This window comes from Melanerpes formicivorus, unplaced genomic scaffold, assembly GCF_026170545.1.
Source record: "Melanerpes formicivorus ecotype bairdi unplaced genomic scaffold, bMelFor1.0.p_v2 SCAF_16, whole genome shotgun sequence".
Classification (NCBI taxonomy): domain Eukaryota; kingdom Metazoa; phylum Chordata; class Aves; order Piciformes; family Picidae; genus Melanerpes; species Melanerpes formicivorus.
Window position 1 is genome coordinate 9,710,559 of NW_027142368.1, and position 18,707 is coordinate 9,729,265.

The 18,707-nt window shown below is 40.7% G+C and overlaps 1 protein-coding gene across 1 annotated transcript; it reads right to left on the reverse strand.

The window, feature by feature from the left end:
* Positions 1 to 950: 950 nt before the first annotated feature.
* Positions 951 to 10,378, reverse strand: PSMA1 (proteasome 20S subunit alpha 1). The gene is made up of 10 exons (XM_068148060.1): positions 10,249 to 10,378; positions 9,483 to 9,527; positions 7,944 to 8,045; positions 7,338 to 7,441; positions 6,415 to 6,503; positions 5,694 to 5,764; positions 4,682 to 4,811; positions 3,966 to 4,045; positions 2,659 to 2,763; positions 951 to 2,151 (listed from the first exon to the last, which is right to left on the reverse strand). The coding sequence occupies exons 1-10, from the start codon at positions 10,249 to 10,251 to the stop codon at positions 2,095 to 2,097; spliced, it is 786 nt and encodes a 261-aa protein (XP_068004161.1). The 5' UTR covers positions 10,252 to 10,378; the 3' UTR covers positions 951 to 2,094.
* Between the last annotated feature and the right edge of the window lie 8,329 nt (positions 10,379 to 18,707).

Sequence of the window (18,707 nt, forward strand, 5' to 3'; positions counted from 1 at the left end):
CGCCATTTCCGCGTTGCCGTGCGTGGGTGAGAGTGCGCCAGCCAGCCACGAGGGCGGGAGGAGGGACTTCCGCCTCTGACGTCACGGAGGCAGTAGGGCGGGTTCGCTAACCCGCGGGAAAGAGGCTTTGTGGATGAGCTGGGAGTGCTAGTGGTCAGGCTCACCATGAGCTATCAACGCTAAGGCCAATACTATCCTGAGATGCACTGTAAAGAATGATGTCCAGCAGGTCAAGGGAGTTGTCCCCTCGACTCTGCTCTAGTGAGATCATATCTGGAGTATTGTGTCCAGTTCTTGGCTCTCCAGTTCAAGAGACAGGGAACTACAGGAGTGCAGCAGAGGCTACAAAGATGCTGAGGGGAGTGGAGCATTTGTCTTACAAGACTCGGGGCTGTTCAGCTTGGTGAAAAGACGACTGAGAGGGAATTGTCCCACCACTCACCATCAACAACTAAAGGGCACAGGTCAAGAGGATGGGACCAGAGTCTTCTCAGTAGTGCCCAGCAAGATGACAAAGGATAATAAGCACAAAATGAAACATGCAAAGTTCCACCTAAACACAAGGAAAAAAACCCTTCTTTGAGGGTGCTGGAACACTGGTATAGACTGCCCAGAGAGGTTATGAAGTCTCCTTTGGAGAGATTCAAAACCTGCCTGGACATGTTCCTGTGCAACCTGCTTTGCTAGGGGTTGGACTAGATGATCTCCAGAAGTCTCTTTCAATCCCCACCATGTTGGGTTTCTACTAAAATAATTATGAGGGGAAAAAATACAATATATATAGAGAAAGAAGAATAAGGGAAAAAAAGTAATTTAAAAGCTGCTATATAGTGCTTAGACCTAAACAGGCAGCTCTGATAGTATTAGTTTGATATAGTCATGACTGACCTATGTACAGGGATTCAACACACTATTTGAAGTCTGTTCAAAACAGCACCATGCTTTATTCATTAATAAATACAAGTTGCAAGTTTTAGGCCCTTTTTTAAAAAAATACATTGAGCAGGATGTCAAGCCCCTACGTGAGTCCGCTCCAAGTTGTTTCTTATCCTTTTCAATGTATTTGTGAGAATAATTCTAATGCAATGATCCAACATGGTAACTTGCTTAAACACAGAGTCACAGCCACTTTGCACCTATTTGCCTTCCCTGCCAGGTGTCCCTAAGTTGCTGCCAGTCTCCAGCACTGCTGGATTTGGCCTGATGGCAAACACACAATAGGTACCCCCCTCAGTCCCAATGCAGAGAAAGCTGAAGGGAGAAAGCCCTGGAGAGCCTGTTCAGCAGCAGTGCAGAGACTCCATAGTTCAGGGAATCTGTAATGGGTGTTGTATGTACTTCCCTCTTACTTCAATTTAGGCCATTAGTGTGCTAAAAGCCCTTTGATGCTCCTTGGCTGGCTGGTGGCTCTCAAGAAATAAAGCAATTCAATTCACTTCCATACAGGCTGAGGTTTACTGACGTGGAGAACTCAAAAAGCCAAAACACAAGCTGTTTAGCAGCTTCATGCTTCTTCAGCGTGCAATGTGACTGGTAAACATTCAATCAGGGATGTCTTCTCAAGTCAAGTTTGAGACAATGACAAAACAACATGGGGAAACATGCTGCGTTCTATCTGTTCTACACCTATTTTGTAGACTTGTGGGCATTTTGAAGTCCTCTCAGTTCAACAGTTTCAAAAAGCACCACATTTACATACAGTAAATAAAGTTGACAAATGGTCGAAGAGATGATAGCACCTTGATTTCAATGGCTGTTTCTTCAGATTAAAAAACCCAAACCCACAGCAGATTCCAAGAAAGTGTTTTATTTTCCACTTGTCCTTACAAGTTAAAGACAGTATGCTTTTCATTAAAAAACAGTATCATGTACTATTTAGAAAATGATTACACCTTTCTTGTCAAAGAAAATACACCCAATTATGACCTTCTGTCTACCTTTTAAGGATAGGTGGGTTGGTTGGTTTCCTTTTTTAAGCGTAATCCTCAGAAAGTATTGGCAGAAAATGCATATAGGTGAGGATAGTTACCAGCAAATGGATAATCCTTCCTGTATAATTAGATATACGTTAACACAGAGGAACTCATCCACCAACTAGTGCTCCATCGGCTCCTCTGCCTTTTCTGCAGGTTCATCAGCAGGCGGAGCAGGCTTAAAGAGAGGAAAAAATATGCATTACAGATGGGCAGAAAACACCACCTAATAAATCAGGTTTATCCTGGAGTGAGTATCATGAGTACATCAATGCAGCTCATCTAAACAAGCAGCTTATACAGCAGTGCTATCCAACATAACATGAAGCAGGACAGAGATGGTCAGTCATTAGGAGACTAAGGATGCATCTTGGGGCAGGCCTGACAATCATATGCAGCCAATTCTGTTGCAATAAAATGAAAACCATTACTTGATCACAAATGAGTAAAGATAGGACTTTGGAATGGTCCATCATACCTTCAGCATAAACTGGCTTAATAAGCATCCTAGTCTCCAGCTCAGATTATATGGTTTTCATGTAGTAACTACACATTTTAAAAACCACACTCCTAAATCTCTACCAGAATAGTTGAGAATGTTAAATGTTGTAAACATGAATGTGACAGGTCCCACTTCACAAAATCCTGTCTTTCAATGAAGCCTCCTTTTATCTAAACCATATACCTTTCTCTGTGGTCTCTCCTCAAGTCCTTCTAGGAATGGTGCTACATCATCATCATCATATATGGTAAACTCCATGTCTTTGCCAACAATTCCAATGGAAACGTTCTGTTAAGCAAAGTTGTGAAAGATGTGAGAAGTGAGAAGCTAACAACTCTGTGGCTTTACAGCTTTTGCCTGTGAAACAGGTAAAAGTGTCCTCCCATCATGAAGAGACTCACAGTATCACAGTACATTAGAGGTTGGAAGGGACCTCCAGAGATCATTGGGTCCAATCCCCCTGCCAAAGCAGGATCACCTAGGGTAGTCTGTACAGGAATGCATCCAGATGGGTTTTGAATGTGTCCAGAGAAGGAGACTCCACAACCTCACTGGGCAACCTGTTCAGTGCTCCATCACCCTTACTGTAAAGGAGTTTCTTCTCATGTTGAGGTGAAATCTTTTATGCTCAAGCTCATACCCATTGTTCCCTGTCTTATTATTGCACACCACCAAAAACTGAATAGCCCCATCCACTTGGCAACCACCCCTCAGATATTTATAGACATTGATGAGATCACCTCTCAGTCTTCTCTTCTCAAGACTCATTGTGTCTACTTCAGGAAAAAAGGAAATATTGAAACACTCCCCTTTGGCAGATTGTACTAGAAAGAAAAAGGGCAGACTGACTCCCTACAAAAGCTGTCATGTTTCAAAACCTTCTAAGTAAAGACACTTTTCAGGGATTTAAATTTCTTTCCATTTTTTTGTCTTTATTTAATAACATATTTTTTTCAAGACTATTTATATCTTAATTTGCATTTTCACTCTTTTAAGAGTTCTAAAAATCAAGGTGGACTAAGAATAAAAACAACCCAAATGATACATGGAAAAGGGCAGATCAGCCACAAGCAGAACACCTACTAATGGATATCCTTAGAATTTTCTTGTTCAACAGCTCCTCATTTCATTGTCAGAAGTTCCTGCAACTTTTTGATGATGGGGATACTGCCTGTGCTCACAATGCAAAGCTGTGATCCTAGTTGTGTGTGATGTTACCTTCAACAGTGACCAAAGTTTACAATGGAATGAAGCAACCAAATTAACAATCTCTGATTTAGTGAAAGTATAATTTTTGTTAAGAAAATTACAACTGAGATAACTAAGGACACAGAAGATAACTTGGCAACATATGAAATTAAGATGACACTGTCTACCAGTAGTCAGCTTCCAAATTTTGGTGACAGCCATAACTTGCAGGAATTTTTTCCATGGTATTTTTTTCATAACAATGGCAGTAAAATTTCTTGCTAAGAACACCTAGCATTTACCTTGGTGGTAAGATCCTGTTCAGCAGGAAGAGTTTCTCTCAGGGCACGTAGTCCATGTTTAACTAGCTCATTAAGATTACCTTAAAATGAAATCAGAAAGGCATTTATTAAATATATGGTGTATCTCTAGACATTCTTCCCACTCCTAGCTGACAGCTAGAAAAACACCTTGGCTAGCTTGACTTCCAGAACTCCTCTTCTTAGGTATTTCAGGTACAGATCAGAGTTGGTTATAGAAAGTATACCTTGAGAAACTAGCCTCTCTCTGCATTTAAGGTTGAATGCATCTGGTTTGGCACCTGACCTGCCTCCAGTCCACTGATAATCACGCTATTTTTTTGTCCAAGAAGCCATTCAGTAGCCTCCTCATCACCATTTTATGTAAAAATTAATTCACCATTTTGAATGCACCACTTAAATACTTGCCTTTACATATTATCTCTGTTTTGACATGGAAAGAATTGCTCTTTGCCAGGGTTAAACAGAACAGAAGCTTTTATATTTTTTCTCCGCTTCTCTGAGCTTAACTTCTCTTTTCATTAGATGCAATAAGCATCAAGATGTTAGACATGAACTTTTATATCATTTTCTTTACAACTTTTGCCTTCATGTACATTTATGCCAAATTTGGCTCCCTAAACTTATCTTCCTACCTTACTAAATGCCAAACAATGGAGCAGTAGCATAAAAGCACTAGATAGGGTTTCATTACTCACAGTCAGCAAATTCAGTCATGTGTCTCTCCAAGTAAGTTCTTGCTGACTGTGAACGAGCACCAATGGACATTGCTTTGCAGTCAAAGTAGTTTGCAGAGGGACAAGTCTGGAAAATGTGAGGACCCATATCCTACAAAGAGGAGAAAAAAAACCACAAACTATAAAACAGATGCATGAACTCATACCAAGTCTGCTGCTGGTATTTCCCAAAACACAGTTTTGCTTCATCATGCACCATATAGGCACACACACATACATATTTTACACTGCTTATACAATTCCTTCAAAGCCATTGTAAAAAACAACAAACAAGCAAACACACATTTAAAATCTGTGTTTACATTTAGTTCAGTCTGGGCAGGATAGCTGGCAACAAAAATGCTTCTTTCTGTTCCACAAACTGTACTGTGCTTATGTATGCTTCCCACTTCATGGCTTGCAGGAGATACTTTACACACATTCCATCTTATCTGCACAGAAGTAAAAACCCACTCTGGATTTTATCACGCCATGCAAGATGGCAGTTTCCCCTCAAACTTCCTCATATGAACAATCTTCAGCCCAGAGATACTGTGTGTGATTCATTAAGTAAATTGTTGTGGTTAAACAAGAGAGAAGCCAGTGATGATTTCCACATCCATATTTTATAAAAAGCATTTAAAAGAGTAGTTTGTAAAGCTCCATAATCACTAGTAAAAGAACAAGTCATCATAGGATCAACATTTTGATCCCTTGAAACAGAAACAAAGATAATTTTTGCAGTATCTTATTTTGCACCTTAAAATAGTTAGTTCTTCTTTTTTACCTGATAAGTTAAGTAAGGTTAGCTATTGATAGCCATCTTCATAGGTTGTGTTTTAGGGTAAGATAGAGAAAATTATTTCTTTATTCAGCAAATTTTGATGAGTCTATCTTTTCCTTCTGTCTTCCCCTCTTAACATCTATTTGTTGTGTAAAATTGCATTAAGCACGTTTTCTTTTAGCCCAGTAGTAACTAGCAGAGCTTACTTACATCATAACCTGCAATGAGCAGTCCTACACCATACGGTCTTCTGCCATAGCGCTGCGTTGGTATCTGGGTTTCTTACCTAACTTAAGGAAATAATCTCAAAAGGGCGTATTAATTACCCAAAATATCTTCCTAAGTCAAGCAGTGATGCACCAAAATCTCTACATAGTCTTTGAAAACCTTTTCACAGTGTGAAGGCTGTGTTCAAAGAAACAAATCTCAGGACTTACTTGGAATACTGACTTTTTCATCCAAAGGTGAAGTAACTGAGGAGTGCACTCAACCAATACAGAGAGTTCACCTAATGCTGCAGGGCCTCATCTCATTTCTTACCCCCTGAATTTTCTCCTAGACACCCAGTCAGAACATGAGGCCTCTGTTATGTTCCATGTGAGACAGAATTTGTCCCAGAAATGTGAGCAAGCAGCTGTGATCCAGTAAAAGATCACTTTTTGACCAGAGCAGACATCTTTCCTCTCCCTACTCCAGAGGCACAGGGCTGTGGAACAGACAAACAGTGCTATGTTAAATGTTGCATAGCACTTGATGGCTGCTCTACCAGTTCAGTGAATGTTATGGGATATAATCTGACAGAATGTATCTGGATAAAAAAAAAAACAACTTAATTTCAAATCATGACTTTTAAGCTGAGAGAAATGGAAATCATTTTTAGGTACAAGTATGGAAAAGTGAAAAGCTATGGAGTGTTACAAACAAAGGATACTGCTTCCAATTAGTGACACTAAGCGAGAAACTGGAAGAGGTCTATCAAACACAAATCTGGAATCCAGACACTCCTGACGCATGAAGTTGCTGAGAAAAAAAGAAAACAAGACCCACCAGAATGAAACCAATGCTCAGATCAAAGCCACAGTGAGTTTGTGTCTCAGTATTTGTCCATTAAGGTAAGTATATTTTTGTTTCAGCTCCGCTCACTGAGAAAAAGGGTCAAATGCATTACATAATTTCATTTCATCGTGACCTATCATTGTCATTTAGAAAGCTGACCACACACTTGACTGGGTATTACAGTATTTCAGCCATACAAATGCAAAGAAGGTAGAAGTTCAGGCAGGCAACAGAAGGATCATCTGGAAAAGAGCCACAGTTAAATGGTTACATTTCTTTGCAACCTTACAGCAATTAAAATTTCTTATTCTTCTCATGCCTCTTTTGTCCTTTCCTATCAAACTGAGGAACGCTCCTCCTTCTGTACACATTTACCTCATCTGATGAAGCTGTGTGGCCGGTGTGGTGGACTGAAATTTCCCCCCCAACATGAACTTTGCCAGCAAGACCCTCTGAAGGTGTCTCAGTGTATATTTTTAGTAACTTTCTTCAATGCGTGTACACAGAAAGCGCTGGTAGAGGAAATCAAGCAATGCACTTTCCCAGGCTGCTTGGAAACCCCATCACACTGAGGAAAACAGGCAAGACTCTTGCTAGTAACAAAACCAAAACTTGGGGTCAAAAAACAGTTAAAAATCTGCCAGAATTTCACGCTGAGGTCTTTGCCATAGTAAACCAGAGCAGTAACTCCAGACTAATCCTTAGCTGGTCATAAAATTTCATTCGCAATAGTCTACAAATGAACTTTCACTCATTGTTGCAGAACTCTGTGTGTATGTCAACAACTGAGATACTCACCACAAGAGTCTTGCATCAGCAGTAAGTCCAGCAATTGAGATACCAATATGGTTGTCAACGTACAGGATTTTTTTCTGATGAGCTGCCAGCTCAGACTGTGCTCTCTATGCATAAAAGAAGAAAGCCATTGTGGCAGACTGAACAGTTTGCCAAGCGCTGTGGAGAAATCTGCTAACATTTATAGCAAGAATTGAATATGATAATGAAACAATAACAATAAAAAAACCATTATAAACTTGCAACAGAAGACAAGAAATTTCCACTTCAGTAGGAAATTGTCAGAACGAAAGAGCAGACGTGCACTTTGGAAAGCTTTGGGAAGAGAAATAAATAGTTTTACTACTTAATAACTAGACTAAAAAAAAAAGAAAGAGAAACATCTTTTAAAGGGGGGAAAAAAAATCTTCCACTCATTTCCATCATTTTGTGAAAATCTGCTTTGCATAGGTACTGGAAGCATTTATAGCTCTATACTGGTACTGAAGCAAAAGGAAGCTGGGATTGGATTTACATTACTTACAAAAGCTTAGACTGCACACAACTCATTTGCCAAACCAAAACTTCTCTACTAACATTACTGTCCTGAGAGCACAGTTTTGAAGTTACCTTAAGAGCGACCAGCACAGCATGTGTTTTCGACTTCAGCCCCACAGTAGCTGAGCCTTGTTTCACAGCTTCCATGGCATATTCTATTTGATGAATTCGGCCCTGCAGAATAAAAAACAAAGATAACAATTCTGAAGTTAATCCTCTGTATCAATTTCCAGTGGTTTTTGATTTCCAGAACAGGTACATTTACTGCCTAACAGCTTAATCCTACAACTAGAAGACTTTCTCAATTATCTTCTGCAAATGCCTCACTATTAACCAACAGAATCTAGGCATCTCTGAGCAACTCACTGCTGAATACAATAAATCTGGAAAATAAAACATTGTAAGAACTGCAAGACTTTTGCCACTGTCCTGACAGGAATCAATGCTTGACCCAATATGATTCAAAGGCAGAACCTGCAGCTGAAGTTGGACGCTTAACTTTTAATCGAGTTTCCTGAAGAAACGAGTCTTATGCAATTGTTGTCTCACCATCCATTCCCTAATAACTTCTGAACAAGTTATTAGTCAACTGCAGTAAAGTCTGAAAGAGGAGTAGGGGTCTTAAAGAGAGTTAAGTCCCCACAAGTTCTGCAACAATATCCTTTTAATGCAACCACAGAGGGCAAAGTAGCTAATTTTCTGCACTCCAGTTGGCCAGCCTATGTCAAGCACTCAGCACGCCCACTGCTACTCTGCAAGTACTGGAGCTGCTAACCACAGCCCACAGCTGCATTCTACCAGTTATGGAGTGGAATACAGTAGTTCCTACAGTGAAATTACAAGCTTTATAAGTGGGATTTGTATCAACAGGGATGTCTGGGAGCATTTCAATTTAGCAAATTAAGATATGTGAATTCGTACTACAAAAATCATTATCTCAGATTTCATACCTTAGGTGACCACATAGGTATAGTCATTCAAATAGGAGCTTACAAGGTGGTCAAAGTTGTGTGCACAGAAGCAGGTGCTGTTCTGTCATACTTGAAGAAGTCAGCATATCCTCACTTAAGCACTAAATACTAACTTTCAATAATTTGGGTTTGTTCTGAACAATCTGAACATAGTAAAGTTCTTAATAATAAAAGAAAGCTCTTCACCATTGTAAATTAAACAGCTCCTCTCCAGTATTAGCTAGGAAATGAAAGTATGACCTAGTAGCAGCCTCACATGGAGGAGATTTAAGGGCAACTTCATGCTTTTTCATAACTTGTCAGCTTTTTTATTTTAAGCCTGTAAACTGATCATGGAATGGTTTGGGTTGAATGGGACCTTCAAAGATCATCTAGTCCAACCCTCAATGATGATAGCATCTACTTTGTGTCTCAAAAGTACATTTAGAAAGCAATGGCCTTAAGTACTTCAAGGTACCAGGGCAGACCTAACCATCACCCCCCAAAAGTTTAACAAAGTGGTTATGGCTTTCCAGAAATCTGAAGGAAGCAGCCTGTAGTGAGTTTCGGGCACCTGAATACAACCTATACCGCTGCTGCAAGAGCAAAGGACAACCAAAAACAAGTAAAAAGCCAGTCAGCAAGCTTCTAAAGATTTTACCTGTGGGCTCCAAACTGTGACATCATTGTCATACTGGTTGCGAAACTGCAATGAACAAAATAAAATCCATTAGTATAGCTAATATGCTGCCAGAAAAACTATTCCCTGGGGGAAGTTCTGGTCACCTTCTTTGCAGGGTTTTTTTTTATGCGAAGTATTTGTTCCCACACCTGAAGCAGGGGCCCATTCTCTAGTCAAAATTCTTTCCGTTTCAGATCAAGAGCCCCCACTCAGGGAACAGCACAAGCTGCAAGTCCCAGAGCAGCAAGCCCGCTGCCTCCGTCCCGGGTACACGGAGAGGAGCAGCAAGAGCAAAAAGGCGAGATCCCGGTGCCTGCCTCGCTCCCTGCTCAGCCCTGCCTAGCCCTTCGCCGGGGATAGCGATGCTGCTTCGCCCGTTGGACTCGTTTCGGAGCAGCCGCGCAGCCATCACCCGCCTCTCTGCAGCGTCACGCCGGGCCGGGCCGAAGAGGTCGCGGCCCCCTCTGCCACCGCCGCGCTCCCACGCCAACCCGCCCGGACACCGACTGCCCGACAGAGCAGAGCGCGGCCGCTCCCTTCCCCGGGCAGCCCCGGGCCCCGGCAGCGAGGCCCAGGCCCGGCATCGGCCCGCGGCGAGTCCGACCCCGCGTGGCCCGGGAACTGCTTACTCACGGCCCTGCTCCCTGCTTTTCGCCCTCCCTCTTTCCCCCAGCTCGCTCCGCAGCCCAGGCCGAGGCCGTGGAGACGCCCTGTCCCAGACCAGCCCGTCCCGGCTGCCTCTCACCATCCTCTTTCCCCCGACAGCGATGCGAGCTCCGGGGTGGCGAGGGGGGAACTACTCCGGCAGCGATCGCTCTGGGCTGGCAGCAACCAGGCAGCGCTTCCTGCACCTCGAGTCATCGAGCGAGGCTCGCCCCGCCCCTGCAGCGAGCGGGCCCGTCCGAGGCGCACGCGCGGGGTTTCGGGTGCGGGTGGTGGCGGTAACCTGGGGTCTGTGTTTGTTCAGGGTGCTGCGGGCCCGTCGCCTGCCCACGGTCCGTTCCCTGCAGCCGTCAGCTACGGCCCGGCCGGTGCCTGCGCGACTGAGCAGGGCCTCTGGGTGTCAGCGTGAGCTTCCTGTCCTTGACTTGAGGAAAAGCCGCATTGTGGAGTCCGAAAGTCATTTGCCGTTCTTACTCAGACTCCACGTTAGCAGCTACGTTGGCTTTGGGGAAGTTGCGGCGTTTCAAGCGGCCGCAGATGCAGCACTGACGTCAAACTGGACCTGTGTGCGATGAATTGCCTTTCTTTGTGTTTTGGGTAAAGTTCCGCTTGTGCTCCGTGCAGGGGACAGAGCATAGGAACAAACCCAACAGTTCACAGCCATCGTTAGGAGCGTAGCTTAGGTTCTATGAAAAGCTTGGCTGGGAAGGAGTACGTATGGATCAACCCGGGCGCAGTTGCTCTTCAGAAACAGATTACCACCGCCAGCCTCTGGAGCTACTTCTGAAGCAGCTGTGCCACTGTGCACCGAATCGTGAGCGTGCACCGCTGCTCCAGACGCTCGGAGGAGTACTGCAGAGCCAGCAACATCAGCGGTGCTGTTAGGAAAGGGTGTCTGTGGAGTGTACGTGTCCCACCAATTTTGTGTAGACAGCGAGCATGTGAATGGGGCCTCTTGCTTCAGGAGGCTAGAGTCCAATCTTACCTGCTCTGAAACCATCGTACAAGGTTTTAATGCTGTTAACGTCAGTCCTTGCCCTTTTATCACAGGGTTTATGAAGTGTTCTTCCCCAAACTGCAGACAAATTCCACAGTGTCCCAGCTTATGAGCTTAAGCAGTACAGGGTGAAAAAAAACAAAAAACCAAACCAACATACACACACAAACCAGACCAAAACAAACCAAAAAAAGAAAACCACAAAATAACAGTTTGCTAGGAGTAGAATAACAACCACTGTTAATCAGATGTATCAGACTGGAAATCCTCTTATATTTCTGTTTTGGGAAAAAAGGGGTACAGGAAGTCTCTGAAATTACATAAAGCCAAATAAGAAGCACTATTATGAATCATACCAGAAAAATATTGCTGTATCCTAATCATAGCTGAGATGTAATTGAATTTCTAAATGGTTCTCTTTGCCCTCAGATAAACTACAAGTGCTTAAGAAAAACAATTAATTGCTAACCAAAGCTCTTGTTTTGGACAATTTAAAATGTTTATATATAGTCATAACTGAAAAGTGAGTTGAAAAATCCTCTGTAGGATTGCAGTAAGGCAAAAAGATAATCCATTAATACCATATTCATGTGGGGTTTTGTTTGTTTGTTTTTAAACAAATGCCCAGCTGCTGAGGTCACAGGCATTAAAGGCAAACTAGTATTCTGTCACCCTTGGATTACTGTAGGACCAGGGACATGTTTCTCTTACTACTGGAGAATTTTCCCTTTTTCCCTGGAAAGGGCTACAGTGTTGTCTAGGGGGAAAATCTAAACAGACTGATTTAAATTGCGTTGCCAGCAGATCCAGGGAAGTGATTCTACCACTTTGTTCTGGTGAGACCTCATCTGGAGCGCTGTGTACTGGTCTCCAGAAGGACACAATGGAGAGGGTCCAGAGGAGGGCCACAAAAATTATCAGGGGGTTGGAGCACCTCTGCTACAAGGATAGGCTGGGGGAGTTGGGGTTGTTCAGCCCAGAGAAGAGTAGGCTCTGGGGATACCTACTAGCAGCCTTCTAGTACCTGAAGGGGGCTACAGGAAGGACTGGGAGAGGCTGTTTACAAAGGCCTGCAGTGACAGGACAAGGGGCAATGGCTTCAAACTAGAGGTGGCCAGATTTAGATTGGGTTGGAGGAAGAAGCTCTTTACTGTGAGGGTGGTGGAACACTGGAATAGTTTGCCCAGGGAGGCAGTTGAGGCCCCTTCCCTGGAGATACTCAAGGTGAGGCTTGACAAGGCCCTGGGTGACCTGATCTAGTTGAGAATGTTCCTGCTGACTGGAGTGAGATTAGACCAGGTGACCTTTGGAGGTCCCTTCCAGCCAGGACCATTCTATGGTTCTATGAAATTATCTAACTTGTTATTTTTAAGCTTTCTGTAAGAAGCACTCAGCCGATCTGAACTTGTGCTCTTTGACATGGTTTGGTGTGTACTGACACAGGATACATAAACATTTTATTAAGTGAGCTGAACAGCTTTCAAGTTCCACTGAACTCTTGAGTAAATATTCCCATAGTCTCTGCTGTAATTCCATTCTGTAATAACTTCCTAGAGCAATAAGGGACTCCCTAAAGATCTGTTTACTCCACCTACAGCAACAGAACAATGGAGAGATATTTCCTTTCTTTTGGCAAAAGCGTGTTAGTTTTGATAGAGGACTAAACTATGCCAAGACTCTCTATTGTTCTGTATACATTCAGCAAGTACTGTTAGAAATCATGGGTTTAGTGATAGGCAGGATTTGCAAAACTTCACACAGAAAATTGGTAAAAGGTGTATAAATTAAAAACTTTTAGAAACTGTGAACTATTGTTTGCATTTATTAAATAACAATTATTTTCCTCAGTATTTTTTTCCTTTATTGTATTGGTAGAAAAAGATATTCCAAACCAAACTAACCAGATATCCAGCTATTAAAGAACTATTCTAAAGCAAGCTGATTCAGGCCATGTAACATGGGTGGCAGGGTGGCATGGAGTCGAGATCCAGCTGCTCTTCAGTGCCTCAGGCAGCACAACTGTTACCCTATTCCCAAGGCAGCAGTGCAAGAGGATGCCAGCATCAGGAATAATCTCAAGAAAGAGGAAATGCTTACCATGGAAGGAAGTCATTCATTTCCTTCTGAATGCTCCTGCTTGCCCTTTAGTCTTGGTATGAGTCCTCTGTAGGCAGGCCTAAAGCCAGTGTGTTTGTCATGTATTTCTGATTCCCTCTTAGTGCGTTGGTGTTAAAAACCTACCCAGCCTGCTCCTGACTGATGTGTTTGAACTGAGACCATAATACACAATGAGAGAAAGGAATGAAGACGGCAACCCCAAATCTCTCTGTTTTAGAAACAAAGACATCAAACCAAAAAGGAAACATTTTACATATATTTTACCCAAATATGGCAAACAGTTACTGGAATTAGTGAAGTTTGTGGTTTGTCAGTTAGAAAAATTGAATGAAGGTCTCAAATGAGAGTTTCAATAAAATTTAAGTGATGTGTAAGCATTATGTTGACCTCTGCACCTAGGAAAATGTCACTCTTGCGATATTTAATGGTGGTGGCCTGCACACAATGATCTGACAGTTTTAGACAGCTTCATAAAAGATAAAAATCCACATGACAAAAGGCTGGGGTAGGACAGGCACAGTTGACAGAAACAGCAGGAAAAACAGTGCTGAGTGACCATGATGCTTAAACTGCTGTTTTCTCCAGGACATGCTATGAAGCAGATAGATGAGACAATGTAGGACACAGCCTCACAGATTTTGCCACTGCTGTACCTTATCTATTATTACATATCTGCAAAACTATCCCAAGTATCCATATCACAACTATTAAGTTTATATTACTAAAAGCTATAGGAAAGTGCATCAAATCTTTTCTTTGATAAGTCCTAACACCAGTATCAAGATATGCTTGCACAGTTCTATAGATTTGAATCAACAGAAAAAGATTGAAGAAATACACACCTGATTGTAGAGAAAAAAAAAATTAATGAGAAGTAGCAAACAAGATAGAAAATAATCGAACAGCAAGAAATCACAATACAGAATACTACAAGCCTGAACAGCAAAATTATCCTCATGTTTAAATAATCTGTTTATAAAACATCTATGTTAGGAGTTTGTATTTAGTAGTGCAAAGAGGGAAAAAAAAAATAACTTGTCTCTATAAATTCTGCCAAATTCCTTTCTCCATTCTTTTACAAGTTCTCAGCAAAGTGCAGACATTTCTTTCTCCTTGACAGCCTTGCATTCATCTTGCCAAAGGCATTTTAAAACACTTTTAAAACTACTGACCAAACACTGCAATATTTTGTCATGAAAAATGTTAACTACACAAAATTTTAAAATCTATTCCTGGTTTTGGGTTTTGTTTTGTTTTTTAAATCCATACCTTTTGTAAATTTACATCATTTGTCTGTTTCAGGCAACTAACTATGTTTGATTATCAAAGCTGACTGGGAAAGACCAGGCAATGCTGAAAGCAGGCTAAAATAATCCCTCTGGAGAGAGAACTGCAGAAAAGAGTCTGGTTCTTTCTGTCCAGTCCTGGAACAAACAAGCAGTACAAGGCTCAGCAAAGTAGAGCTGTTGCAGCATATCCTGATCATGGAAATAGTTTTTATTTGTAAGTTCTTGTTTGAATAAAGCAAAAAATATATTTAGAGAGAAATTCACATGGGTATTATTGCCACTTATGTTTTGGACCTGTAATTTATTTCTTTGTTCTGAGGAGACGTTTCCATGTAGTATAAATTGTATAAGAAAAAATATGTTTAGAGCTGTAAATTGCATGCTAGAAGTTATTATTTAAACAGCATACATAGTATTTTCTGACTCATCAAAAGAGCTATTATAATAATTTATGGGAGCATTATGAAATGTATTATTGGAGTTCTTTGAAAAGCTGTTAAGCTTTCTATTTCAGTGAAAAAGAATGGCAGTTATTTTACGTTTCTGAAGAGAAAAGATCAGCTGAAGTGTGCTGCATAAACACTTTCAAACACATTAAATGCTACTGTTGGTTTATGTTGTTGGAATTGGTTTTGACTGAGTATACCTGAATCAAAACCGAAGCGTCATCAAATACTCAGCAGTGGATCTGTAACATTTATAAATGATGCAGAAGTTCCTGATGGATACTGTATCAGTTAAAGTGGCGAGGATGTTTTTCAGAGTTTCTACCTGTGAAAGAATGAGGTATAATTGTCAGCACAGATTGGAAGTAACAGACAGGGCAATGAAGAAATAAGGCCTTTGTATGCCATGAAACCACTAATGGATCCCATTTCCCTATGACAGACATTATTGTCATATTAAATTAATGGCTGGCAAAGTATTACCTTCTTAGTTATGCATTTATATTCCATTAATATTTTACAATTATATGTAGATCATACAATAAAACGTTCACAATGTTTCTGCCACACAAATTGCCAAAAGTTTCGGCTTGAAAAATGGAAATAAGTCCATATACAGAAATAAATCTGCCAAAGGTTACTAAATATTGAAAAGAAAAAAAGGAAACAAAAAGAGAGAGAAAAGATGTTAGGACTAGCTGGTAAGACATTAGGGATTTCTGTGACATTTTGCAGCCATCTTCATGTTCTACTGGAGAATTAAATTCACTGAAATAATTACTACCAAGGCAATGATTTTGGTTATCTGTGGATCACACTTTTGAAAGTGACTCAGTCCATTCTTAGCATGGGTTCAGTGTTTGATCAGGGAAGACTACAATACACAATTAATCTGCAAGAAAGAAATAGATGTTTGAGTAAGCTTTAGGCTTAAAAAGTCTTCCTGTCATCAGAGAGGTTTTGTTGTTTGTTTTGGTTTGTTCTTTTTACTGCTTGCCAGGCTTCTAATTTTGCTACAAGGATTTGAACAGCTTTGCTGTCATGCATATCCCTGTTTTCATAGTACAATTTTATTTGGCACTGCCATCTTTATTGCATCTATTCTTAAACTAACAACAATGCAAGCAGAAATCTAAGCCTGTCCTGACAAATGTGAGCCAGCTTCTGGCGGTGTAATGTCTATTGTCTGCAATTGTTCTGACAGATCACTGAGCTCAGACAGTGCATCATACATGCTTATATTATGAACGAATTCCATTGATATAAGGATAATTCTAAATCCAGAGTATATGGCACAATCCTTGGCTTCTAAGGCCAGTCCATGGAAGGATTCAATGATGGGGCTGAAGGGCTCTAAATTAATTCCAGTCTGCCTTGATATAACCCTGCCCTGAGACCAGCAAGTGAGTATCTAAAACTCTCTGCTGTAGTTATTAGCATATCACTATACAGTCAACACATCTGCACATCTGGTTTTGATTTTAAGAAGCATATATCAAATATATTTGTGACTACAGATGTCTCATTCACAATGAAGTCCAAGATTTTGTACTTGGAATAGGGAAATTAGAAAAAAAAAGAATAGTAAAAAAGTGTGTGACCCTTTAAACTGTGTTATAATAACTAAGAAACCTAGGAAGATAGGCTTCTGGGTGGAAATTGAATCTGTACCTTAGGATTTTGAAATGACCAGTGACAGAGGCTATGAATTTTTTGTTACACTTCTTGAAATGCATTAAGGCAATACAATTGCCATAAAGCCCTGGGCTACCACCGTGTTTCATAGTCAGTACTGAACACGACTAGATTAGGATTTTGGTTTAATATTGTGCAAAATCACATAAGTGAAAGCTACAAAACAAACTGCTCTCAAACAGAATGTGCCTTTTAGAAAATTCTGCATTCTATTAACTTTACAAACTACTCAGCACACATTATTTAGTTTCAGGCATGTTAGACTAGTTTCAGATAAAGATAGCCTTCTTACTGCTAAAGCAAGATGTTAATTTGTTTAGGATCTCATTAAAAACCCAACACTGTAATTTGAGTTCTACTCTGATACTGCTTATCAATAATGACCAGTCTTCACCCAGGTATATGTCTTGCCCTTTCCTCACGTAGCTTTCTCCTGATGTGATACTATTTCTAATCCAAATCAGACTCATTAAATTTTCCTTCAGTGTATATTCAACATGAGCTTTAAAATCAAGTTTCTGAATTACCACCTTTACATCATTACCAATAATACTTTGTTTTCTCCACTGACTTCAGTTTTATTTAGATCTTGAGCGTGTGGCTGTTACTGTCAAATGTAAATCCAGTTATGAAAATATATAAAACATGGTTTGTTTCTGTTTTTTATTGAAAACTGTTGGGTAACCATGTATATACCTGAATTTCACACCCTAGCGTTTGCCTTGTGAATTCAGAGGATTAATCTTGATGCTGGATATCAGCCTGCGGCAACCTATTTGTGAATGGTCTTCTGCCTGTTGGTCCGAATTTGACTAGCCACAAAGGAGGGAGTAAATTAAAAAATGTAACAGGAATTGACAAAATAACAACTTTATTATGCAGATTTCTATTTTTACAAAAGCTTTTAATAACAGCGTTGTGCAATTGTAGCATACAAGTAAAATGATAGCAGCACTTCATTGCTTAGGAGTGGTTTACCTCTCCTTTAAGAGACTTGTGAGCACTGATATCAAATTCACCAACTTTCTCTGGTTTCTAGCCAGGGATGAACTCATTATACAATGACTTCAACAAAGTGAAGCGAATGTGAATTTCATCGAAAGTTTCTCAGCTCAGGAAATGCCATTTCTTAAGCTGCGCTGCTGCACATCCACATAGCACCATTTTGAGGTCTTGTCTTTAACTTTAATATATGCCTATCTTTGCATGTGTTCTGCTTCCAGACATTTTCTTTAATACACACCTCTTTCCAAGATCAGTGTAACTTATGAAGGGCCTGTGATGAACATTCACAAACACTTCGGTGCTCAAGTACCATTTCTGACCATGCAAAAAGCGTTCAGAAACAGTGGAAACAACTCTGATAGTCAGATCCTGCTTGAAAACTTAATTCATAAAGGAGGAAAAATATTAACAAACCCATCAAGATAGAATTATGTGGTATCAACAGAAACAAAGAAGCCACCAGACTGGAAGTGCAGTGCTGAAACAGCTGTCAAATAGATTGAGCTGAGAAAGGAACCCAGCATCATCCAGGAAATAAATCAGAACTGCAGACAATGAGGCCAAGGAAAGGAAAATTGGCTTTTCTGTGTATCACATGCCAAATATAAGTCTACTTGGCCATATAAATTTGCCTTTTATTCGTTCTTCTATTAATTAGAATATTTCTTTAAAGGGAAAAAATTTCTCTGGCCATTAAAAAAAAATTAATAATGAAGTTGAACAGAGAAGTACAACAGAAAAATTTAAATGATGTCACATCTGCCTTATGTTTATCCTCTTTGGCCTATGTTTAGCTGTCAGAATGATCATCGCCTATTTCATCTTTCAAAACAGCTCTGAAGAAAGCTCATGCATGGCTGACATGAGTACATCACTGTCCTTCAATAGTTGATTACAAAAGGGTCTGTAAGATGCTCTGGAGTAAAAAGAACATTTCCTGTCCACGTCCATGGGATGCATAGGTCTTGGTTAACCACATTCTTGTAGCAAA